Source organism: Capra hircus, chromosome 13 (assembly GCF_001704415.2).
Source record: "Capra hircus breed San Clemente chromosome 13, ASM170441v1, whole genome shotgun sequence".
Classification (NCBI taxonomy): domain Eukaryota; kingdom Metazoa; phylum Chordata; class Mammalia; order Artiodactyla; family Bovidae; genus Capra; species Capra hircus.
This window is the reverse complement of record NC_030820.1, coordinates 53376555-53400045: the sequence shown is the minus strand read 5'-3', so window position 1 is coordinate 53400045 and position 23491 is coordinate 53376555. Positions and strand designations below refer to the sequence as shown.

The following is a 23491-nucleotide window of genomic DNA, read 5'->3' as shown; positions in this document are numbered from 1 at the left end:
CCATTCCCTTACTGGAACAGGTGGGCATGGGTGGATACCAGCATGTGCCAAGGGCTTCCCAAGCATGACTTCAGACCAAGAGCCTAAACACATACGTGGCATTAACGTGCTACCAGCAGGAAAACCTCTGGACATTAATCGGCCCATGGGACCCTCTAAAATCAGCCCGGCCAGAGGACTGCGGCTGCCACCGCACCGTCAGTTTCTTCCTGGCGCTTTCTGGGGCATACTGGGGTCACCTAGACAAACATTTCTAACCACGGAGAGCTGCGTAGACCCCTGAAACTTCCTTGTTGACTGCCAGCTGGTGCTGGGAGCTGGGGATTCAGAGGGCCTGCCCTGACTAGTTGGAGACATTGACCGAAAAACCGGCTGGACCCAGAGGACAGTAAGCAGAGGAACAGATGAGGCTCTCAGGAGCCAAGTCACGGGCAAGGGGCAGCCATTTGCGAAATCTGAGAGTGATCAGCTCAGTCAAGTCTTTAAAAGACCTCTGGGCGTTTCAAGAAAAGGTGGAAACCACAGGAAACCTGTCAGAACGTTTGTACAGTTGTCTGGGCAGTTGTCTGAGAGGACTTGGCCCAGGCCAGGCGGGAAGTGGAACGGAGGCCCCGGTGGGGATGACTTTGAGGAGGGAGCCGGTCGGGATCCTAGGTTCTTGCCCCCGGGCGAGAAGGGGCGGGCCCTGGCCTCAGGGTCAACGGAAGGGGCTGGTGGGACCTGGACCGCAGCGCGCGACTAGCGCGCGCACCCTCAGGGGAGCAGTTTCCGGCCGGAGCATTGAGCAAGGGACTGGGAATGGCGGCGGAAGTGCAGAGAGTTCCGGAAAGACGGCGCGCCTGAGCCCGCATACTCAGACTGGCTGCCGGCTGCGGACACGATGGTGGTGTGTGGGCCGGACTGAGGCGAAGTCCTGGGGACCCCGCTCGTGTACGGCTCCCCTCGGAGACGCGGGCACTGGAACCTGTACTCCAGCAGCGGCTTCCGTCACTGCAACTCCCGGCAGGCCCCGCGCCACTCTCAGGTCGCGCGCTGGCGATTCTGCCGCGCTGCATTGTGGGGCGCGTAGTGCCCAGCTCTCCGCTCGCGGAGTGGGCCGGGCCAGCGGGAAGGGCGAACGGGCGGGGTTTTGGAGCGCGGGCAGTTAGTTCCAGTGTCTAGGCGAGACCAGTCCTCGGGAGGCGGGTTGGTTTGCGGGGCGTCGCACGGATTCGCGTCCCAGGTCAGAGAAGCACACGTGTTCTTTCGCTGCCCGCCTGGGAGGGATGGAGATGGCCCAGAGAACCGAGGGTGGGAGCCGCAGGGGTGGGAGGTTCCGAGCCGCCCAGGCTGGGGGTGGAGGCGGGGGGGAGGGGTGGTGCGGAGCTGGCGCTGCTGGGAACTGGCTCCTCTGCTGTGGCGGAGGTCAATGCAGTGTTGTTGCGGGTGGAGCACGTGGAACTGCACCTCCGTCTCTTCTGTTGCCTCTCCAGGAGCTCGGTGGAGCTGTGTGGGGCGGGAGAACAGGGCAGGGAGGACACCTCTGCGAGCCCCTTGTGATGGGATGTCACAGGCTCACCTTCGGACCTGTCCGCGGGAGGCACTGCCTTCGGGAACTGATGAAGTGGCCTGGCACTCGGGAAAAGCTCACTAGACACAGGCTTGTCATTTCCGTCTCTGCTGTAGGATCTCGCGTGGAGAGAGGCTCCATGTCCCCGCAGTGCAGGCTGGCATCACTTGCCTGAAGCCTCTGAGACTCTGAGATGTTCAGAGGAGGTTTTGTCTCGCAGACTCACACAGCCTGCACTTCAGCCAACCTCTGTGTGACCCCAAGAGTAGACCAGTATGCCCAAGATAACCCTGAAAGGTGTGACAGTGGACTTCCCTTTCCAGCCGTACAAATGCCAAGAGGAGTACATGAGCAAAGTTTTGGAGTGTCTGCAGAAGGTGAGGCTGCAGACTGAGGGGCTTGTACCTGGGGATGGGTCAGCGTTGGTAGAGCCTCTGCAAAGACCTAACGTATCAGTACATACACCTTCCTGTTAACTCCGGCCAGGTCCTGCTGGTAATGCTGCCCTTCTGGATGTGGGCCTTAGCCATAAATAGGGCTCATGTTTTAGGTGGGGTAGGAGAGATGCTGAACAAATAAATCAGAAAAAGGTAATTCTAGATGGTGATGAGTGCTATAAAGAAAGGCATAAGGTGGTAGGCTTAAGAGCACCTGGGGGAACCTCACTGAGAAGGTGGTGTGTGAGCTGAGGCCCAGCGATGAGAAGCAGCCAGCCATCTGAGGATCTGGAGGACGTATTTCCACACAGAGGGGCAGCTGGTACCCAGCCCTCATCTGGGGAGATCATGAAACCTCATGGGGTGCAGCTAGTGTCTTGCTGGGTTTCTGGGCATGCCCTCTTGTGTCTGCCCAAGCCCCCAGCCCCCAAGGGCTGCATCTGCAGCTGGGCACGTTGTGTCTGCCCAGGCTCCCCACTCAGGCTCCCAGCTGAGAGCTATGTAGGCCATCAGATCTCATCAAGATTGTGTAAATGCTTGGATCCAGAATTGTAGAATGAAACTCCTATTTTGAGGCTTGATACCTAGTCATCTTCCTATTTATAGCATGTTAGAAGATACTGTGGTGTTTTGGGTAATGCTCTGCAAATTGTTTGCTAGCGTGTACTGACCTAACCTCCAGCTTTTTGTTTGGGAGTGGAAAGGTCCTGTGGAAAATTATGCCCTCTGCTGGCTTCTGGGCTGGTCTCAGGTGGGCTGTGTGGCCTGCGGTGCCTGCCTCCTGCTCCTCCCTGACCCTTGTTCCCCACACCATTCAGAAAGTGAACGGCATTCTGGAGAGCCCCACAGGCACAGGGAAGACACTGTGCCTTCTCTGCAGCACACTGGCCTGGCGAGAGCACCTCCGAGACGCGGTCTCTGCCCGCAGGATCGCTGAGAGGGCGTCAGGGGAGCTCTTCCCCGACCGCACCTTGGCGTCCTGGGGGAACGCCATCCCGGAAGGAGATGTCCCAGGTGATGCTCCCTCTGCCCCACTCCTGGCCTCCTGGGGGGGTGTGTAGCTGCCACGCCATTTCTCATTGTCCTAGCTGTAAACCTAGGGTCATAGCCTTACAAACAAATGAGGACTCTGCAGAGACCCACTGCTCTGCTTCCTGGTCACGAGTTCAGGCACCTGATGCTTAGCTGTCTGTGGGTGGACTTAGCTGAGTGCCTGTAGCCGTGACTTGTCCTTCCTTGTGCTGGGCAGCCTGCTACACGGACATCCCGAAGATCATCTATGCTTCCAGAACTCACTCACAGCTCACGCAGGTCATCAGCGAGCTCCGAAACACTTCCTACCGGTGGGTCGGGGGGTGGTCTGCCAGGACTCCACCCTGGGACACCCTTACTGGGCTAGAACCCTGAGCTCCTTGTGGATGAGATGTCAGCTGTAGGTGTGGGTGGGGCAGCAGAGGTGGGGCTCTGCCCTATGTCGGAGCTCCCAGTGCTTCTGCAAGAGGGCTGTGTCCCCTTCTTCCAGTCTCCCATGAGAGGAGCGTGGAGGTGGAGGGGCCTTCCAGAGGCCTGCCATCATTTCTCAGCCTCGCCTCCTCACTCGCCCTGGACCCTGTCTCAGGCTGGGCTAAGCTGCAGGGAAAGCCCCTCTCAGTCCCGGGCCAGATTTCCGCCCTGCCTGCCCTCTCTGGTTGTCTGGGTGAGTGAGCCAAGCTTCCCAGTATAACTCATGGCTCTTGTCGCTGGATGGCACTGGGGCCCCCGCTCTCTCTTCTGCCAGGCCCCGCGTGTGTGTGCTGGGCTCCCGGGAGCAGCTGTGTATCCACCCTGAGGTGAAGAAGCAGGAGAGTAACCACATGCAGGTGCGTTCCCGTCCCTGCCTGTCTGCTGGGGTTCTGTTGCTGCTGCTTTGTGAGAGCTGCCCAGGCTTTAGGGCCTCAGCTGTGCCCCTGGGAGATGGGGTAGGGGAGCAGGGTGAAGAACTGGTGGGGTGCCTGACTGGTGGCAAGGGGAGGGCAGGGTGCAGTTGTCACACGAGCCCAGGCCTCGTGTCCCCCCAGGTCCACTTGTGCCGCAGGAAGGTAGCAGGTCGTTCCTGTCACTTCTACAACAACGTGGAAGGTGAGGGGGCTCATGGTGGCCCCTCCGCCCTTCAGTGAGCATGCTGCGGGGCGGGGACTGTGGGTGCCTCCGAGGGTCGAGCTCGGCGGCCTCCTATATGCGGGGGTGCCTGGGCTCTGTTTCATGACATTGGCGAAGGCGCTCACACGGGCTGAGGGACTGGGGTTTTCGGGAGGGTCCCTGCCATGCCCAGTAGGAGAGGTTCCCTGGGCCTAAACTGTCCCTTCTAGGAGTCTGGAATTGAGGTGCCTGTCAGGTAGGCATGCCAGTCTGAGCAGCCCCCAGGGCAGTTTAGGTACTGGGTCTCTGGAGAGCATTTCTCTTGGGGTCTCAGCCACCTTCCACAGCAGCTTGTGGGTCAGCTTGCTCCCTCTGCTGGACCAGCCCTCACCTGTAGCATCCCTCACCTCACCTGGAGGGACCTTGAGGAGGGAGGGGCCAGGAGGCCAGGGTGGGGTGGGGAGCTGGGGGGAGCTTTTGGCCTACAGAGGAGGTGCCCTCGGAGCTGGTGCCTGCTGGTCCCTGGGCTGCAGACCCCCCACTGCCCTCAGCCTCCTCCCCTGGGTCTCCCATTGGTGCTCAGCCTCAGCCTGTGGCTGCCTTCTAAAGCACAAAGCAGGGCTCCCTCAGGACTTGCTTGAAGCTTGGTGCCCTCCCCAGGGGCTGCCTGGAGTCATTCCATCTCGGGTGACCCCTGTGGTCCAGGGGGACTCAGTGGACCTGAGAGCTTGTGTTCATTCCCACCGTGTCCCCAGAGAAGAGCCTGGAGCAGGAGCTGGCCACCCCCATCCTGGACATCGAGGACTTGGTTAGGAGCGGGACCAAGCACAAGTAAGCTCCCCACTTGGCCGCCCCAGGCTGGGCTCCCTCCACGTGCAGAGGCACACCCGTTTCTTTCCTTTTGAAATCATGAAACTAACATTGTTCGGTATGAAAGTACGTGGCAGTTGTGAGGACTGTGAAGTGAGAAGTGAGACCCTTCTTCCTGGCCCCCAGCCCCCCTCTACTCCCCAGGCATTGAGCTTATCTTCCACTTGGTGTGCCCCCACCCCCGACATCTGCTGCAACTTCATGGATTCAGGGCTCTGGTTGTGGGGGCACAGGCCTGGCTGTCCCCTTTCCTCCCACCTCATCCACCTGCCCAGGAGTGGGCTTGGGGCTTTTGTAGATTTCACACAAGTGAGTGGTCCACTCACACGGTTGAGGACGGATGTATGAGGGGTGGCAAGCCTCGCTGCCCGTGCAGTGCCCCAGCACCTCCTCCCCTCCAGGCTGTGCCCCTACTACCTGTCTCGGAACCTGAAGCAGCAGGCAGACATAATCTTCATGCCCTACAACTACCTGTTGGATGCCAAGGTGAGGCCTCAGCCTGTGCAGCTGACAGTGCCTGATGGCAAGAAGGTCCCAGGCTCAGAGGTGCCAGCGAAGGAGTCCTTACTGGTCCTGGTTCCAGTATTAGACCCTTGCTGGGAGCTGTAGGCTGGCACCAGGGGACCAGCCTCCCTCATCAGCACAGCTTGGGGGGTGGCGGGAGTGAGGGGCTGCCTGGGATTGGTGTCCTCCCGCTGGACACCACAGGGCAGCCCGGGCATATCAGCCCCAGCCCAACATCCCACTCTTGCTGTAGAGTCGTCGTGCACACAGCATCGACCTGAAGGGGACGGTCGTGATCTTCGATGAAGCTCACAATGTGGTAAGTGTCTGCGGGCCTCCCAACATCCCCTTCCTCACACAGAACAGCTGGGCCATCCTGTCCAGACCCCTGTGCCCCACTATCAGGACCAAGCAAACGAGCAAGGCGGGCTTCCAGCCTGTGCCCGCTATTTCCACACAAGACCCCAGACTCCTCCTGCCATCTTATCCTTCTCTTCCCTTTGTCCCTGTTGGCTGCCTCCATCACCTGCTTGCTCCGCCCCACCTGTTCTGCGGCCTCTGCCGGGGCCCAGGGACCATGTCTCCAGGAGTGGTGGGCCCTGACCAGGGTGCTGGAGGAAGACCACTTGGGGAGCCTGGCATCCTGGGACAGAGGTGGTCACCCTCAGTCCCACTTGATTCCAGGCAGTTGTTGCCATGGGGACAGTGGACCCAGTGGGCTGGTTTTGACTCTAGAGTAGCTAGAAGCCAGAGTTTAATGGGAAATTTATTAATAATGGCAACTCAAACAAAATAGTTTTTCAACACTGTCTGGACCAGACGTCACCTCTGGGCCAGTTTGAGAGCTGGCCTTGAGATCACAGGGTGGGGCTTGGGGGGCTCTCACTTTATCTTCCTTTTGCCCCCCATCCCACGTCTGCCTCCTGGAGCCCCATGACACGTGGACTTGGGCTCACAGGAGAAGATGTGCGAGGAGGCCGCGTCCTTCGACTTGACGCCCCACGACGTGGCCTCGGGGCTGGACGTGATTGACCAGGTGTTGGAGGAGCAGACCAAGGTGGCGCAGCAGGCCGAGCTCCACCCGGAGTTCAGTGCAGACTCCGCCGGGTCAGGTGAGCTCGCAGTGGGGACCACAGGCGGGACGGGGGCCAGTCTGCCCAGCACCCTTCTTTCCATTCGGCTTCTGGAAACATCAGTTTGTCAGTCTGTGTAAGTAGCTTCTCAGCCTCACAGACTAGGGGGCTGGGTAGCCCAACGAGTCAGCACTTCCTCAAGTCCTTTCTACCATCTTTCTGGGGCGTGGGTCTACTTCTGGGTAGACATGAAAACCAGGGGTGTTAGCTGTAGGGATGTTCAGTAACAACCTGCGAGCATTGTGTGCGTGAAATGTTCTCTTCTTGGAGTCGTCACCCCCTTTTTCTGTCTGATCAGGGTGTGCGCAGAGGTCTTGGTGGACGTGGTTAGCGTGTGTGTGTGGTTAGTGTGTGGATTCTGCATGACCTTTGGTAGTTAGTAATCCACGTTTTGCTCACCCGGACCACTTGGTAGCAAGGGTTTCACTGTTGAGTTGTGGTGGGTTTGTGGCATTCACACCTGCCCTGTGGGCATCTTCCACATCCCACTGTGTCCTCACACAAACTGCAGCAGGGTGTTAATAGCCCTCGCTTCCCAGTCCCTTGCAGGGACTGGGACATGTGGACAGACTCCAGAGGGGGCAGAGGCCCCTTCTCCCACCAGGCTGCCTGCTTCTGCCCATGAGGGTCTCGGATTCTCTCTTGTTGTGCTCACAGGTTGTGTTGGGGGGAGAGTGGGTTTGTAAACGGCTTTGTGTGTTTAACACAGTTCTCAGACATGTCAGCTTCAAGACCCTTTAGGTTCTTAAACTTTCAGTTCTGGAAATTTACTAAGCTTTGTTTTCATAAGTTACATCTACAGATAGTTAATTGTGTTAGAGGTGGAAACTAAGATACTAAATAACAAACTATTCTGTGTTACTCCATGTTTTGTGTCAGTTTCCCAGGCCTGCCCTAACTAAGTGCTATACCCGGGCAGTGCTGGGGTCAGGTGTCAGCCGGGCGGCTCCTTCTGCGATTCCTGGAGCATGCGCCCCAGCTCTGGTAGCTGCTGGCAGACCTGGGCTTGTAGACGCATCACTACAGTCTGGCTCCATCTTCACACCATGTCCTCCCTCCTTGGGACATCAGTCACCAGGTGAAGGCCCAGCCCAGTCCACTAGGACCTCATCTTAACTGACTGTGTCGGCAGATAACGTCACGTTCACAGGGATCAGGGTTTAGGATTTGAACATAACTTTCTGGAGGGCACAGTTCAATCCAGAACATGTTAACTTAAATAGCCTTTTTTAATATAAGGTAATTGAATCTTGTAACGTGATAGCACACGTCACAGCTGTGTTCATTTCCCAGTGCTCCTGAAGGAAATACCCAGATGTGGCTTGAAGCAGCACATGTGTTCTTTCATGGCCCCCAGAAGCCGGGGAAGGTCTTCAGCACCGGCTCCACTGGAGGCTGTGGAGGAAGCTCTGTCTCCTGGCCTTTCCCAGCTTCTCAGGGCAGTGCCCCATCTTCTCTGACCCTTTGACGACCTTCCATCCTGCTTAGGGTCCCCAGACAATCCAGGGTGATCTCCCCATCTCCAGGTCTCAGCATCATGGCGCCTCCAAGTCCCTTTGCCACAGAGCTGACTTAGTCAATGAAGAGTAGTCCCTGCTCGCAACAACTAGAAAAAACCTGCAAGCAACAAAGACACAGCACAGCACAAAAATAAATAAAAAAGAAACCAAAGATATTTCATGAACAGGAGGAATTTTTTGCAAATAATATATCTGATGAGGTGTTTGTATCTAAAGTATAGAAGAAACTCTTAACAAAAAGACCACCCAACCCAGTTTTAAAATGGGCAGAAGATATAAACAGACACAGATGGTCCATATGCTCATAAAAAATGGAGCCCATTGGTCCTCAGGGAAATGCAGATCAGAACCATGATTGTTGTGTGTCTCTGGGTCCCTCCGAAGGTGGCCCCCTGCCCCCACGCAGCTCAGGCTGCTGCTGCTTGTCCAACTGGGACAGCGCGGGTTTCAGGGCCAGCTCTCTTCTGTGGCATTCTGCCCTCCATGCCAGCATCCTGGCTCCTGAGGGCAGCCGGTGGAACTGGAGGTAGGTAGATTTGTGGATGTGCACTTTCCCCTCCCCAGGGCTGAACTTGGAGCTGGAAGACCTCGCCAAGCTGAAGAGTAAGTGCCCCTCTTCTCCTGCCTGTGCCCTGGACCCCCACAGCCCCAACCTGATAGCCCCTTCCTGCCACAGTGATTCTGCTTCGCCTGGAGGGGGCCATCGATGCTGTGGAGCTGCCTGGAGGCAACAGTGGTGTCACCAAGCCTGGCAGGTGAGGGCCAGAGTGGGCAGGTATGCGGGGAATGTCTTGAGTCACAGTGCAGGGAGTCTCCCCATCCTGGAGGCCCTGGAGTGGCTGCCAGCATCTCGTTTGGTCCTTGAGAAAGTTGGGACCACTCGCTCCTCTGGTCCAGCCCTCTGTCTGCAGTTGCCTTTAAGAATGAAGCGCTGCCTTCTGTTGTGAGGAAGACCAGGTGTAACTCCTGGCATGCTTCCAGCTGTGCCAGCTCAGGATGCGGGCCCTGAGCCCCGCCTGCTCAGACCCTCTAAGGGCCCAGTTGCTCCCCACATGGCCCAGGTGTCTCCTAGGCTTGCACATTCACAGGTTTCCTCAGCAGTTTCCACTACCCACCTCCTCCCGACTCTTTTTCCAGAACTGTTCCCTGGATGCCCTGCCCAGAGCCTCCACTCCAGAGAGGCCTCCATCTGAGACATGAGCCCCAAGCCCAGGTCTTTCTCTGGGTATGCAGGTCTCAAGCAGACTGCTTTCCTCCCCTTGGGGGCTTTTGAGGGGAGAGGCCACTCCCCTCCAGCTTTGGGCCTCCCTGGAGGCTCAGAGCTTGTTTGCAGGTGAAGGAAACTTAAAATGCCTTAATGGCTGTCAGGTTCCCAAAGTGCAGCCAAGCCATCTGTTTCTTGTAGCTATATCTTTGAGCTGTTTGCTGAGGCCCAGATCACGTTTCAGACCAAGGGCTGCATCCTTGACTCCCTGGACCAGCTCATCCAACACCTGGCAGGACGTGAGTCCCGGCCACACACTGGGGCCGCCCATTCCTCTGGCCCACTGACTGCTTTCTGATTGGGAGGCTGAGTCCATAGCGTGTCTGATGGCATGTTTCCCATAAAGAGCAGTCTTCCTGGTCAGCCCCTTTCAGGAAGGAGCATTGAGGGGCTGGGTGGCCAATGAACTGTGGGCCCCACCACTCTCTTCTCCAAACCTCCGTGCTGTTTCCACCCAGAGGGTTCCCCAGGACCACTCCCCATTGGTCTCTCTGGGGGCACCCAGCCTTGCCATGCTCTTGGGCCCTGGGCAACCCCAGCAGCCTCTGTGCTTGTCCTGCTGACCCAAAGGAGACCCCCTGGGAAGAGGGGAGAACTGTCTTCTGAGGGTACTCCCCGCACCGACTCCGCTGCCCCCACAGGTGCCGGGCTGTTCACCAACACGGCGGGCCTGCAGAAGCTGGCGGACATCATCCAGGTAGGGACTGAGTCCCGCCAGCAGGTGGCGCCTCTTCTCCCCGATGGAAGGTGGAGGCTTCCATCTGTGGGCTGCTGGCGGCAGGGCCAGCTGCCCCAGCACATGCTTCAGGTCAGCTCCACAGTGTGGGGATCCTCTCACTCTGGGCACCTGCTTCAGGCCTTGAGGATGGGACCAGGTGGGCAGTGGGTCCCCCGGATTTTCAGACAGGCCTGGCCAGCTGTCGGTTCTTCTCGTTTCTTGCTGACACAGCTCTTCAGGGGAAAGTTAATGATAAGTGGATCCCAGAGTAGGGGGGGAAGAGGGGCACTCTGTGCCCTGTGCCCTGTTATTGCTGGGCCAGCCTCACCCAGAGGGTGTCCAGTCATGGATGAGGTGAGTGTATCCAGGTGATGCCTGTGAGCATTGGTGGGGCTTAGGGCTGGTGTTGGAATCAGTGGTGGGTTGCACATCCCTGGGCCAGGCCAGCCTCACTCTGGGCTTTGGGATCTTCTTGGAGGTGGGGCAGCCGAGGCCCTCTTAGCCCCGTGGAGACCCCACCTTCCCTAGGCTATCACATGCTTCAGGGATGCTGGTGTCCCCACCTCCTGCCCCTGACGTGCCATCCTCCTCAGGCTCAGCTGAGGCACTTCCTCCACTCAAGTGGGCAAGCTAGGGCCTGTCTTCTGTTAGCTGGGTGGCTCAGGGCCTTTGTTCCTCCTCTCTGGGCCTTTCAGCAGAGGCCCCTCCATGGCCACTGCTCCTTGGGACATGGGCACCAGAGGCCCTGTGTGGCGTGTGTGTGGCTGCCCATGCTGCAAGGGCTCACAGTGGGGGGGTCCCTAGCTGCGAATGGGCTCAGTGGGCTTGAGGCCCTGGGTCACCTGCCCGGCAGCGCCTGTCACTGTCACCCCACCTTGTCCCTCTCCCCAGCCCTTGCTGTGTTTCCAAGGCCACATGCCCTCTTCCGCTCTACTGCATGGGTGGCATCCGTGGGGCTCCTGGCCGCACCCACAGGTGCTCGTCATATTGGGATGTGAGATGAGTAACTGCTGGGTCAGACTTCCTCCAGCTGGAGGGGACAGGACGTGCCAGCGAAAGAGAATGGCCTACAGGCAGTTCAGGCAGCAGAGGACGCTGAGTCACTCGCGGGGGCCACTTAGAGCAGCTGCCAAAGGAGATTCCAAAGCCATGGGCTTAGTGGTGTTTGGGCTCCAGAGAGTCTGGGGCAGGGAGGAACCCACTCCATAAAAGGGTATCCGGGGAGGGATGGGGCTGCACAGGCCTGGAACCCAGGGCCCTGTGAGGAGGGGCAGGAGGGTTGGGCAGAGTGTGCCACGAAGGAGGATCTGCTTAGAAGGGCAGGGCCACGGCCCTGCAGTCAGGACTTGGGACTCCTGGAGACCCAGCAGGCGTGATGGGTCACCGCACAGATGGTGGAGGCCTTGGACGCCCGCTACCCTGGCACGGAAGTGCCATGAGGAAGCAGGCAGAGCCCAGGCCTGAAAGACCATACTCTAGAGTGTCCTTTTCTGTGAGCCTGTCTGCCTTTCCAGCCCCATTCTTGCCTCACAGACAGGACAGAGTCCCCAGGGTGGAGTGCCGAGCTGCCAGCGGGCTGGTGCTGGAGCCCAGCCATGGGGGAGCCGCACTTGGCCCTTCCCCCGACCCATGTCCACGTCACTCAGCACAGGGCGACCGCAATGGGGTCTGAAACTTCTCCCATCCCTTGAAGTGTGGGGGCTGCTCTGGGGCCACGGCATGGGTTTGCAAAGGAAGCCATGGCCCCAAAATGGCCTTACCTGCCACCGTGGCCTCCGCTCTGGGATGGAGTCATGTGTGTGGACCTGTCCTTGCAGGGAGATACTTGGGTAAATTACTAGGCCAGGTGTTTTGCCATCTGGACGATGGAAAAGCTTCTTAAAGCTCCTCTTGCCCTTGGTGCTTACTCCTCATAGGCTGCACTGTGCCCACGAGCCGTGCTCCTGGGGTCTCACACAGGGCCGCAGGGTGCCTGCTGCTCCTCCTGGCCCTGTGCCCACGTCTCCTGGGCCCTGCAGGAGTTTGCCGCAAACAGGGTGCTGACCCATTTGTAGGAAGGTGTGGTGGATAAAGCTTCTGTCTCCAGCCGCTGGTGGTGCTGGCCTCCTGTTCTCATAGGTACTGGGTAGAAGTCGAGGTTCTGTGGTCAGTGTCCAGCCCAGCGTGAGGCCCCTGGGGGTGCGAGGCTGTGGAACACACTGTCCCTTCTACATGTGTCTTGGCCTTGTCTCTACTGGCCGAGTGTCTGTCGGCTTCTTCCTTTTCTGTAAGAGCCTCTTGAGCCTTGGCCATGACTCTTGGACCTTCGGGCTGTCTGGGGGCAAGCCGGGGCTCTGTGATGTCCAGAGGGCTGCCTGAGGCTCAGTCTCTGTTCTCCAGGGCGGCTGTACCATCTGTTCTGGAGAAAGTGACATCTGCGTCTTACATATTTCCAATGTTAAATACTTTTGTTGCTGTTGAGAAAGGAATCGTTTTAATGCACTGGTGCTTGTGTGTGGAAACCTATTGACTTGTATCTGTTGGTCTTGTGTGAAGCTGTCTCACTAAGTTTTCTTTTCATTCAAAATGTTTGTTATTCTGTTTCCTGGGTTTTCTAAGTGGACAGTCATGTTGTTTGTAATGTTTAGTGTTCTGTACTTTTTGCCCCAGTATTTATCCCTGCTGTTGTTTTTTCTTGGCTTGTTGCATTCACCAAGAGTATAATTCCGCTTGTTTTACTTAGGGATTAATTTCATCCTTTTAGTTCTTGAGTAAACTGAGGTCCTTTGCCCTGGCCCTGAGCCAGCCCTGGTGGGGAGGGGGAGGCGAGCTGCTGACCTGGGCCTGGTGCCCATGAGAGGTGTGGACTGGCGGCCGAGGAGGGGCCAGCAGGACTGCTGTATCGCACGGGGCAGCTCTCTCCCCTCAGCCTCTTGGCTTGGAGGCAGTGGCAGGTGACGACCATGCCCTGAGTGCCTGTCTCTCCTGCGTGGGAGCAGCATGTCAGGAGAGGCAGTCTCAGGTGTGTCCTGTTCACCTCATCCCTCATCTCTTCCTTCCAGATTGTGTTCAGCGTGGACTCTGCCGAAGGTGACCCTGTTCCCATGGTGGGGCTGGCGTCTCAGTCCTACAAGGTGGGGCTGCCTCCAGGGTGGGGCTCCTGGGTGGGATCTCAGTCCTACCAGGTGGGGCTGCCTCCAGGATGGGCTCCTGAGCGGGGCCTGGGACACACATGCACTCCTGGGACACCTGTCCACTCCACCCCTCCAGGTGCACATCCACCTGGATGCGGGTCACCGGAGGACAGCTCAGCGGTCAGATGTCTGGAACACCACGGCAGCCAGAAAGCCAGGTACGGCTCCTCGTGGGCAGGGACATGCTCCCCCTGAACTGGGGTGGCGCCTTGTCCAGCTGTGGGCTCCCGGCCGCCTGTCAGTCCAGCCACCCACCTGTCTTCTGAGAGTCTGAATAGAGAAGCCAGGGTGCCCCAAGGCTGGGCTCCTGGTCCCCAGTATCCTCCGTGGTCACTCCTATCATAGCTGGGGCGGGCTGGCCTGGGACAGTATGGGCCCTGGTCCGCTTCCACCCTCTCCACTGAGGGCAGGTCCCATCCTAAAGGTTGGAAGAGCCTTCTCTGGTTCACTTCTGGAAGTGTCACTGCTGGCCTGTGATGTGGCTGTGATCCCAGAGTCGCAGTGCCAGCATCCGCGTTTGCTGTTCCCATCTCGGTCTGTGGAGCACGGAGGGCAGGCAGGCATGTCTGTCCCATAGGCGTCTGTACTGGCTCCCTGCCTCTGGGGGCTGTGGGCCCAAGCCCCTCCTTCTTTTGCAGTCCCACCTGGTGTAGGGAGGGGACTGGCTCTTCATGCCCCGAGCCACAGGGACCTCTGGGGTTGGAGTGGGCTGATCTCTTTGGAAGTGACCTCAGAGCCCTCCTCTGACTCCGGGGTGCTGAGGAGCTTCTCCAGTGTGCTTGCTGTTCCTGGGCTCCCGAGGAAGCACTCAGCCCCAGGCCCATCTCCTGACTCCGGCAGGCCCCTGGGCAGACTTGCACACCCGGGTCTCAGGGCCCAGCGCCACGTGTTGGGGAGGCTGGTCACTGTGTGGCTGGCAGCTGGGCCTCATGTGCATCCCCTGCAGGGAAGGTGCTGAGCTACTGGTGCTTCAGCCCCGGGCACAGCATGCGTGAGCTGGTCCGCCAGGGTGTCCGCACCCTCATCCTCACCAGTGGCACGCTGGCCCCCATGGCCTCCTTCAGCCTGGAGATGCAGATGTAAGGGCAGGTCCTTGTGTCCCCCAGGGGTGGGGGTGGCCATCCTGAAGCCAGTCCCCTGCCCTGGGCTGCAGGGTGCTGGGGTTCAGGATTTCACAGGGGCCACCCCCTGCCTCCCTCCAGCCCTTTCCCAGTCTGCCTGGAGAACCCCCACGTCATCAACCAGCACCAGATCTGGGTGGGGGTCATCCCCAAAGGCCCCGATGGAGCCCAGCTGAGCTCTGCCTTCGACAGACGGTAGGGGACCTGGTGGACCAGCTGGGCAAGGGGGGCAGTGAGTACTGGCCCCTCATGGCAGCAGCCCCCTGGTTCTCTGCAGGTTTTCTGATGAGTGCCTGTCCTCCCTGGGGAAGGTGCTGAGTGAGTGCATGGGTGCCCCCCCAACTCCTTGTCCTGCCTGGTCTTCTGGGGGTGGTGGGTGGAGGGGCTCTCTCGACACCTGTCCCGCTGACCCAGGCCATGGCGCTTGCAGGCAACATCTCCCGCGTGGTCCCGCACGGGCTCCTGGTCTTCTTCCCTTCCTACCCGGTCATGGAGAAAAGCCTGGAGTTCTGGCGGGTGCGTCCCCCCTCCAGTGTTCTCTGGGACGGGTGTGGAGGGAAAGCCCAAACGGCCAAGAGTCTGTAGGAGGGCCAGGTGCACACCTTATCTGAGAAGTCTCCTCCCGTAGGCCCATGACTTCACCAGGAAGCTGGAGGTCCGGAAGCCCCTGTTCGTGGAACCAAGGAGCAAAGGAGGCTTCTCGGAGGTCCGGGTCCCAGGCCTCCCACCCCCCGCTGCCCTGGGCTCAGGCCACCCTCAGGCCCTGCGTGGCTGAGGTCCTGCTGGCCTTTTAGGAAGTTTGGGCTCAGGGATGACAGCAGCAGACCCCACCCCACCCCTCTTGCTCTAGCCCCAGACCGTGTATTTTCTAGGAACGGTGAGCAGGTGCTGGGTGCCAGTCCAGGTTGGCCTGGAAGCTGTGCCGTGAAGGAGCTGCTTGGGCCTGCTGGCCTGCCTCCAGGCTTGGGTGCTTTGTCTTGGAGGGTGATTCCTGGGGCTTGCTCAAGGAGGTGGAGGGGTCAGGGGCCGGGCTGGGCTGACCAGTCTCCCCTTCCAGGTAATGGAGGCTTTCTATGCCAGAGTTGCTGCCCCCGAGTCCAGTGGGGCCATCTTCCTGGCTGTGTGCCGGGGGAAGGTGAGGCCTCAGAGGACTGGGTCCCGCACTCCTGCCCTTCCTCCCCACCTTAACCCTGTGCCCAAGGGGACTGAGGGCTCTTGACCTGGGGCTGCACCATGGGCAGGAAAGGCTGGTCACTTCCCTCAAGCCCCAGGTCCAGCAGATATGGGAAGCTGTGGTCCTTTTGGTTCTAGGGGGTGGGCCCTGGGGTCCTGGAGTGGGCAGGAAGGACATAGGAGGTTCTGGGAATGAGGACATGGTCATGGGGTCCTGGGACTCCAGATCCAGCCTGGTTCAATGTTGGAGGGTTCTTCACCCTGCTCATGCCGGAGGCCTGTGGCCATGAGGGTTCAGGCACAGGGGGACCCTTAGGGAAGGTCCTGGGCTTGATGGAGACAGACAGGGGCAAAAAGTACCTGCTGCCCTCCAGGCTAGTGAGGGACTGGACTTCGCAGACATGAATGGCCGTGGAGTGATCGTCACAGGCCTCCCGTACCCACCCCGCATGGACCCCAGGGTTCTCCTTAAGATGCAGTTCCTGGATGAGATGAAGGCCCAGAGCGGGGCTGGGGGCCAGGTGAGAGGTGGAGCTGGGTGGGGCTGGGGACCATGTGAGGGGCGGGGCTGGGAGTGGGCTGGTAGTGCTCCAGCTGACATGACGGAGCCCCTCCCTGCCCCCCCTTAGTTCCTCTCTGGGCACGACTGGTACCGGCAGCAGGCATCCAGGGCTGTGAACCAGGCCATTGGGCGGGTGATCCGGCATCGCCATGACTATGGGGCCGTCTTTCTCTGTGACCATAGGTACAGCCCCTCCCACCAAGCTTTGGGGCCAGAGCCCCCACCCCCAACACCGGCTCTTCCCTCTGGCGAGTCTGCCAGAGGGGTGGGCGGTGGGGATGTGGGGTTCCTAGACTGAGGCCCCACCACCCTGCAGGTTTGCCCATGCAGACACCAGAGCCCAGCTGCCCTCCTGGGTGCGCCCCCACGTCAAGGTGTATGATAGCTTTGGCCATGTCATCCGAGACGTGGCCCAGTTCTTCCGTGTGGCCCAGAAGACTGTGAGTCCCCAGCACCAGTTGGATGTGCCCTCATGCCCACCCGGGGGATGGGCCGGGTGTGACCCCTGACCACCTGTGACTGTCTAGATGCCTGAGCCAGCCCCTCGAGCTGCTGCCCCAGGTCTGGGCGAAGGAGAAGGCATTGTCTCAGTGTCCGTGTCACCAGGCCCCCTCCCCACCAGGAAGGCCACAAGTCTGGACGTGCATGTCCCCAGTCTGAGGCAGCGACACATGGGTGTGTGTAACGGGGTGGCACAGCCGGGTGGGGCCCACAGGGTGGAGGGCGGGCCGCCTCCAGCAGGTGGGTGACATGCTGGGACTGATGACCCGAGTGCCTGGTGGGCATTGGTGGACTTGGCTGCCCACGTGCGATCCTGCAGGCTCGCCAGTCACCAAGGATACTGAGGGCAGCCTGTGTGTGGAGTACGAGCAGGAGCCCGTCCGTGCCCAGCGGAGGCCTGCGGGGCTGCTGGCTGCCCTGGAACACAATGAGCAGCTGGCTGAGGGGCCTGGCAACGAGGCCCTCCCTGCAGAGGAGGAGGTGAGGGGCTGGGCGCTCTGGAGAGGATGTGGATGGCTTGGCCCTTGGTTCTGTGCAGGGGGGCTGAGGGTGCCCTGCTGCTCAGAGCAATGTCAGTGCTCTGGGGCCCTGAGACCTGGGTCGGACACAGCTGTGTCACCCTCAGGCCTGTTGCTGCTCCACCCTGTTGGGCCCTCGTGAGAAGAGGCCAGCGGAGGAGCAGCGTGGCAGGAGGAGGAAAGTCAGGCTGGTCGGCAGTCCGGTATGTGACCCTTTGGCAGACGCGGGGTTCTGGAGGGAGCCTCTGGCTGTGTGGCTCTGAATGGTGCAAATGGTGCACTGGCCTGACTTGTCTGTCCTTGCTGGGGGGCGGGCTCTGGAGTGGCTGGGGCCCAGGGAAGGAAGCTGGGCAGGCCTGAGGTTGGGTGCAGGGGTGCATGGGGGCGACAGACCCGTGGCGTGCACTGCACTCACCTCCTATCCCACCTGCTCTGACCCCATCCCAATCCTCCTGTGAGAATATCTCGATCTCCACTCAGCTCTCTGAAGCAGCTCAGAGGCCTGTGTGCCCTTCACTGCCAGTTTCATGTCTCCTCCCAGGGTCCCTGGGCAACCCCCCCCTCCCTCCACTCAGGGCACTCCCACCACACTTTGGAGTCCTGCAGACTTGTCAGATTCAGGCTTTTCATTTTGCATTTGTTTTGGGTAGTGTGGTGAAGTCCACACAGGCCCATAGGCTCCTTTCTTCCCAGAAGGTTCCGTCTTCCCCGCTGGGCAGGAGCCAGGCCTGGCCCTTTGGCAGGTTTGAGGTGGCACCTATAATTGGGCTGTCTCCCCTGGGCTGGGCTGGGCTGGGTTGGGCACGAGCGTGCAGGCTGACGTGCCTGCGTGTGAGGAGTGTGGTGTTCCCAGCCTCGGATAAAAGCAGTTAAGAGCAGCTGAGTTAAGTCCCAGAAGCTCCGGAAAGCCCCAGATGCCACTGCCTCTGTCCATTTTCCTTGATTCTGGGAAGAGCTGGGCGGTGCCCAGGGGACTGACACTGAGGGGGTGGCCTGGGTGCCAGGAGCCTGGGACTCTGCAGGCAGAGCTAGGGGACAGCCTGGGAGCCTAGATGGTCCTGGTTGAGGGTCTGGGGTCAGTACTGGGGTGTGTGGTGGAAGTGGGGCACAGGAATGTTGTACGTCTGGCACATCGAGAAGTGTCCCTTGCTGTGAGCGGATGGTCCAAGCTAGGAGTGCCCACTGCAGCGGCCCCTGCTGTGGGTGCTGGGAGCTCGGCAGAGGAGCAGGGACTGCCAGCCAAGAGGGCGAGCCTGTGCTGTCCCTCGGCCGTGCTCGGCAGGCCTGACCACCTCGTCTGAAGCCAACCTTACTTGCTGGCCCCTCCTGGCTACCTCTGGTGATCCCAGCTGGGCCAGGCCAGCCAGGCATCCTCCCTGGCAGCCCCAACAGCAGCTCGCTGTCCCTGTGGATGGGAAGGGTCCGCACCACCTGACAGGTGCTGGGCATTTGTGCACAGGAGGTCCCGGCAGCCAGCACGGACACGGGCAGGGCCAAGCTGTTCATGGTGGCTGTGAAGCAGGCACTGAGCCAGGCCAGCTTCGACACCTTCACCCAGGCTCTGCGGGACTACAAGAGCTCCGATGACCTTGAGGCCCTGGTTGCTCGCCTCAGCCCCCTCTTTGCTGAGGACCCCAAGAAGCACAGCCTGCTCCAAGGTGCCTTGGCCTGCACAGGCTGCCCACTGAGGGTCCTGCCCTGGAGGTTGTGCTGAAGCTGTGGGGTGGGGGCCACCAGGGTCTGCGGTTGACCTGCTCCCTGGAAGAGATGCAGGTGGCCCCCCAGTGGTGGCTGCAGCTCCGGGGACCCGCAGGCCCAGAGCCCCACCCCTCCCCTCCCCACAGGCTTCTATCAGTTCGTGCGGCCCCACCACAAGCAGCAGTTTGAAGAGGTCTGCCTCCAATTGACGGGTCAAGGCTGCAGCTCCCCGCACAAGCACGGCCATTCTCAGAGGCAGGGGGCACAACCGGCCCTGGACTCCAGTGGTGAGCTGTCCTCTGCCTGGGTGGGACCCTCAGACTCAGGTCCTAGAGGAGAGTTGGTGCCTGGCTCTTGAGCTGGGTCCTCACGTGGCCCAGCCTCCCTGTTCCTGAAGTCCAGACAGGTGACCCCACTTCAGGGGCCATGGGCCCTTGGAGCACACATGGCACAGGCCTCATGGAGCCTGGGCCTGGGGAGTCCTGGAGACCCACCTTCCCTGTCTCTACCTGGAGGGGCCCTGCACATCCAGAGCCTGGGAGCTGCTCTCCCCATGTAAGGAAGTGCCCACCTCTGGACAAGATTTCCCCCAGGATAGTCGTCACAGGGCCCTGGGATCGAAGATTCCAGCCTGAGTCACCTCCTGCACACCCCGCCCTGTGCCTGCCCCCCAGGAAAGAAGCCCCACCCTTCCCGGCTGTTCTAGTGACCTGAGAAGAGTTTGAGGCCAGGTCTCCCCTTGAAAAGACCTTGTCCATCCTGAGGCACCCCTGAACCCTCAGGGACCAATGGGACGGCTGCTTGTCTCTCTCGTTTCTTCAGGAAGGAAGGAGTCTGACCCCAAGCTGACTGTGTCCCAGGGTGCAACCAGGCAACTGGACTCTTGCGAGCAGCTGAACCAGGGCCAGCCCCACCTGGCCTCTGGGCCACTCCCCGCAGGTACTGATCTGAAGAGGTCTCAGATTAGAGTCAGGAGCAGCAGGAACACCCTGGGGAGGAGTTGCTAGGGGCCACTATGGCTCTGATCTCCAGAGCAGGGCAGGTTGGTGTGAGTTCCTAGGAAACTGCTGGACTGAAACACGTCACTGTCCCATCAGGAGACCCCAGCTGCCCACTGCACAAGGGATCTAGAGCCCCTGGAGCTGAGAAGCAGCACCCATCTGCTGTGAGTGCCTACCTTGCTGATGCCCGCCGCGCCCTGGGGGCTGCTGGTTACAGCCAGCTTCTGACAGCACTGACCACGTATAAGCAGGATGATGACTTTGAGAAGGTGGTGGCTGTGGTGGCTGCACTCACCACCGAGAAGCCTGAGGACCTGCCCCTGCTACAGAGCAAGTGCCTAGAGTAGGGGTGGGTAGGGGCAGGCAGCAGGGCTGGCAGTGGAACCAGCCTGAGCCATGCTCTCTGCAGGGTTTGGCATGTTCGTGCGGCCACACCACAAACAGCGCTTCCGACAGATGTGTGTGGACCTAAGTGGCCCAGGCACCCAGGCTCCAGGACCCCAGGAGGGGGGCCCTGCCATGCCTTCTGACCCTGTCCGCGAGGCTCCCAGTCCAGGTAGGGCCACCTGTCTGGTGCTCCTGCTGCCCTGTCATCCAGTCCCTCTCAACCCTCGCAGGGTGGGCAGGTGGGCAGCAGGGAAGCGCCAGGCACCCTCAGACCTGCCTCATCCTGTCTCTAGGCCCCAGGAAGACCCAAAGCAAGATCTCGTCCTTCCTTATGCAGAGGACGGCTGAGGACACAGGGGCTCCTGGTTTGCCCCTCAGTTTTCCCCGTGGGCAGGCGCAGTTGGAGTGGGGTAGGTCTCCTGGGAGGAGCTACAGGGACTGTTGGGAGTGGGGGCTGGGATGCAGCAGGCCCATGGCATTCATATCGGACCCCTTGCAGCGGGAGTGGCGTGTGCAGGCTGCAGGGCAGAGGATGTGGTCTTCTTCAAGTGCCCCTCCTGTGACTTCCTCCGCTGCCAGGCCTGCTGGCGACAGCACCTCCAGGTTGGTAGCCAGTCCCCATGGACACGGTGGTGACCCTGTGGACACGGCCAGCAGGGGTTGCCCCCCGTAGTGGGGCTGAAGGGTGGGTGGTAGGGGGTTCCTGGCAGTGTGTCCAGCCCTTCATCTCCACAGGTCTCTAGGAAGTGCCCTGGCTGCCGTGCTGCCACCAGAAAGCAGACCCTTGCACAGGTCTTCTGGCCAGAGCCCCAGTGAACATGGAGCCCCTCTGGGCACTCTGCGGACACTGAAGCTGCCCCTCCTGGGGCACTGCCTGGACACTTGCCTGTTGGCTGGGGGTGGGCCAAAGAGCCTGCCTGATTGGGAGGCCAGTCCAGTGTCTGTGTGATGCCCCTGAGATGGCAGTGGGATCCTGGTCCCTGTGAGAGGCCTTGAGGTCACCTTGGGGTCTGGAGTGGGTCCACTGGAAGGTGCTTGCCCAGAACTTGAATGGCTGCCAGCCTCTGGTCAGAGCCCCCATAGGAAGGAAGGGAGCCCTGCCCCTCCTGGGGGCTGCCCTCGGCGGACCCGCTGTTCACCAAGGGACAGAAATGTAATAAAGCTGCTGGTACTGCTGGACGTGTCTGCATGTCCTGGGCTGATTGGAGGGGTGAGGGTGCCAGGGAGGATGGGGGTATCTAGACAGTCTCCCTTTCACATGTTTTGTCCAAAGGGGAAGCCGTTGCCCGTCCACCCCGCAGTTGCCAGGCCTGGTAACGGCGTCAGGCCCTGCCCTTTGCCATTTGTGCTGGGGGCCGTCACAGGACCACCCTGGCACTGGATCTGGAGGGAGGAGTCAAAGCCTAGGTCCCTAGGTCGCCGACCCCTCCTCCTCGGCGGGCGGGGCTCCGTGGGGCGGGGCCAGACCGACCCTTATAGGACGCGGCCAGAGGCCGCTGCAGCTCCATAGAGACCATGAGAGCTCCGCCGTGGCCGGTGACTGCCCTGCTGCTGGCGCTCGCGGCGCGCGGGGCGGCAGCAAGCGTGCCCACCTACCCGTGGAGGGACGCAGAGACGGGGGAGTGGCTGGTGTGTGACCAGTGCCCCCCGGGCACCTTTGTGCAGCGGCCTTGCGGCCGGGACAGCCCCACGACGTGCGGTGCCTGCCCGCCGCGCCACTACACACAATTTTGGAACTACCTGGAGCGCTGCCGCTACTGCAACGTCATCTGCGGGGAGCGTGAGGAGGAGGCGCGGCCGTGCGGGGCCACCCACAACCGCGCCTGCCGCTGTCGGTCCGGTTTCTTTGAGCACGCCGGCTTCTGCCTGGAGCACGCGTCCTGCCCGCCCGGCGCCGGCGTGGCCGCTCCCGGTGGGTGAGGGGAGGGGCGAGGAGGACCCTCCGCCGAACAGGGACCACTCGACTCTCCTGACCGCGGCCTCCCCGTCTCATCCCTAGGTACCCCCAGCCAGAACACGCAGTGCCAGCCGTGCCCCCCCGGCACCTTCTCCACCAGCAGCTCGAGCTCGGAGCGGTGCCAGCCACACCGCAACTGCACGGCCCTGGGCCTGGCCGTCAATGTGCCTGGCTCCCCGTTCCACGACGCCCTGTGCACCAACTGCACGAGCTTCCAGCTCGGCCTGCTGGAGCCAGGGGCGCGGGGTGAGCAGGGGGTGGGGTGGGGATGCTTAGGGCTTATTAGCTGGTTCCTGGGAAAGGCTTCCGGAAGTGCAGTGGGGGCGGACCAGGAGACTATTTGGCTGAGGGTTTCAGCACTGGTGGGTGATGCCATTTCCCGCCGGCATTGGGAAACAGGCTTCGGGGGCTTAACGGTTCGCGGGAGGGCACGGCAGCGAGAGTGGCGAGCCTCCTTCGCGTCGCATCCCATTCTCAGCGTCAGCCCACGAGCCGCACTCCTTGCTCGCCGTTTCCCGCGGTCGCCCCAGACCCTCCGGCACGGCTCTCGCCTTGGCCTTCATGAGCGTGCAGAGACCCCCTCCACTGTCCTGTCCTCCTGGGGCGCTGGCACCTGACTGGGCACCCCCTCACACCGCCTTCCCGCAGGGACTGAGGAGTGTGAGCACGCCGTGGTCGACTTCGTGGCTTTCCAGGACATCTCCCTCAAGAGACTGCAGCGGCTGCAGCAGGCGCTCGTGGATCCCGGGACGCAGAGACCGCCGCCGCCGCTGAGGGAGGGCCGCGCGGCGCTGCAGCGGAGGCTGTGGCAGCAGCTCATGGAGCTCCGCGAAGCGCGGCCTGGGGCGCTGGGGGTACGGCTGCTGCAGGCACTGCGCGCGGCCAGACTGCCTGGGCTGGAGCGCAGCATCCGCGAACACTTCCTTCCGGCGCAGTGAGCACCCTTCCTGGTATTTATTCACTCCAGTCCAAGCTCCTCGTGCTGCACCAAAGGAGGCCTCGGAACCGGCCCCTTCGGCGCTAAGTATTTTTCATAAAGCAGATTGGTAAACGAGTGTCCAGTCTGCCAGTGCGTGCTCTGCACCCCAGGGAGGGACACACCTGGGCGTGCTGCCTAGCATCAGTGCCCTGTCTGCTGCCTTCCCTCCTACTGGGGCTGACCCTCTCAGGTGGTAGGTCATGGGAGAGGACAGCGGGTTACACCCCTCTCTCAAAGTTTCGCTGAGCGGTTAGGGAAGTGTGGCGGGAGGGAGGGAGGTCGAGTCACTGAATTCAAGGGCTCCATTG

General features: G+C 60.7%; 2 protein-coding genes across 10 annotated transcripts; both read left to right on the top strand.

Moving 5' to 3' along the window:
* Positions 785–21426, top strand: RTEL1 (regulator of telomere elongation helicase 1). Of its 9 annotated transcripts, none has more exons than XM_018057507.1 (36): positions 785–886; positions 1770–1926; positions 2805–3000; positions 3236–3329; positions 3764–3845; positions 4044–4104; positions 4860–4935; positions 5376–5460; positions 5732–5797; positions 6437–6590; positions 8696–8734; positions 8808–8886; positions 9537–9634; positions 10037–10092; positions 13155–13226; positions 13363–13444; positions 14233–14365; positions 14489–14602; positions 14685–14725; positions 14838–14923; positions 15036–15113; positions 15465–15542; positions 15955–16101; positions 16210–16325; positions 16459–16582; positions 16670–16817; positions 16963–17123; positions 17269–17364; positions 18621–18819; positions 19006–19146; positions 19682–19798; positions 19957–20190; positions 20270–20416; positions 20541–20657; positions 20747–20850; positions 20983–21426. In XM_018057507.1, the coding sequence occupies exons 2-36, from the start codon at positions 1825–1827 to the stop codon at positions 21061–21063; spliced, it is 3804 nt and encodes a 1267-aa protein (XP_017912996.1). In that variant the 5' UTR covers positions 785–886; positions 1770–1824; the 3' UTR covers positions 21064–21426. The 9 variants fall into 9 exon arrangements, 8 of the variants coding, with proteins under 8 accessions (XP_017912996.1, XP_017912994.1, XP_017912993.1 ...); XM_018057505.1 differs by having other exon boundaries at positions 1666–1926; XM_018057504.1 differs by lacking the exon at positions 785–886 and adding an exon at positions 913–930 and having other exon boundaries at positions 1666–1926.
* Positions 21724–23259, top strand: TNFRSF6B (TNF receptor superfamily member 6b). Its single transcript, XM_018057525.1, has 3 exons — positions 21724–22159; positions 22247–22450; positions 22853–23259. The coding sequence occupies exons 1-3, from the start codon at positions 21763–21765 to the stop codon at positions 23140–23142; spliced, it is 891 nt and encodes a 296-aa protein (XP_017913014.1). The 5' UTR covers positions 21724–21762; the 3' UTR covers positions 23143–23259.

What these genes read in the sequence shown, in the direction of transcription:
- RTEL1 (XM_018057507.1), top strand. Translation starts at nt 1,825, where the DNA reads ATGCCCAAGATAACCCTGAAAGGTGTGACAGTGGACTTCCCTTTCCAG. An exon ending in ACTACCTGTTGGATGCCAAG is followed by an intron (nt 5,461 to 5,731) that starts GTGAGGCCTCAG and finishes CTCTTGCTGTAG; the next exon opens with AGTCGTCGTGCACACAGCAT. An exon ending in CATCCAACACCTGGCAGGAC is followed by an intron (nt 9,635 to 10,036) that starts GTGAGTCCCGGC and finishes CTGCCCCCACAG; the next exon opens with GTGCCGGGCTGTTCACCAAC.
- TNFRSF6B (XM_018057525.1), top strand. Translation starts at nt 21,763, where the DNA reads ATGAGAGCTCCGCCGTGGCCGGTGACTGCCCTGCTGCTGGCGCTCGCG. An exon ending in CGCCGGCGTGGCCGCTCCCG is followed by an intron (nt 22,160 to 22,246) that starts GTGGGTGAGGGG and finishes TCTCATCCCTAG; the next exon opens with GTACCCCCAGCCAGAACACG. An exon ending in GCTGGAGCCAGGGGCGCGGG is followed by an intron (nt 22,451 to 22,852) that starts GTGAGCAGGGGG and finishes GCCTTCCCGCAG; the next exon opens with GGACTGAGGAGTGTGAGCAC.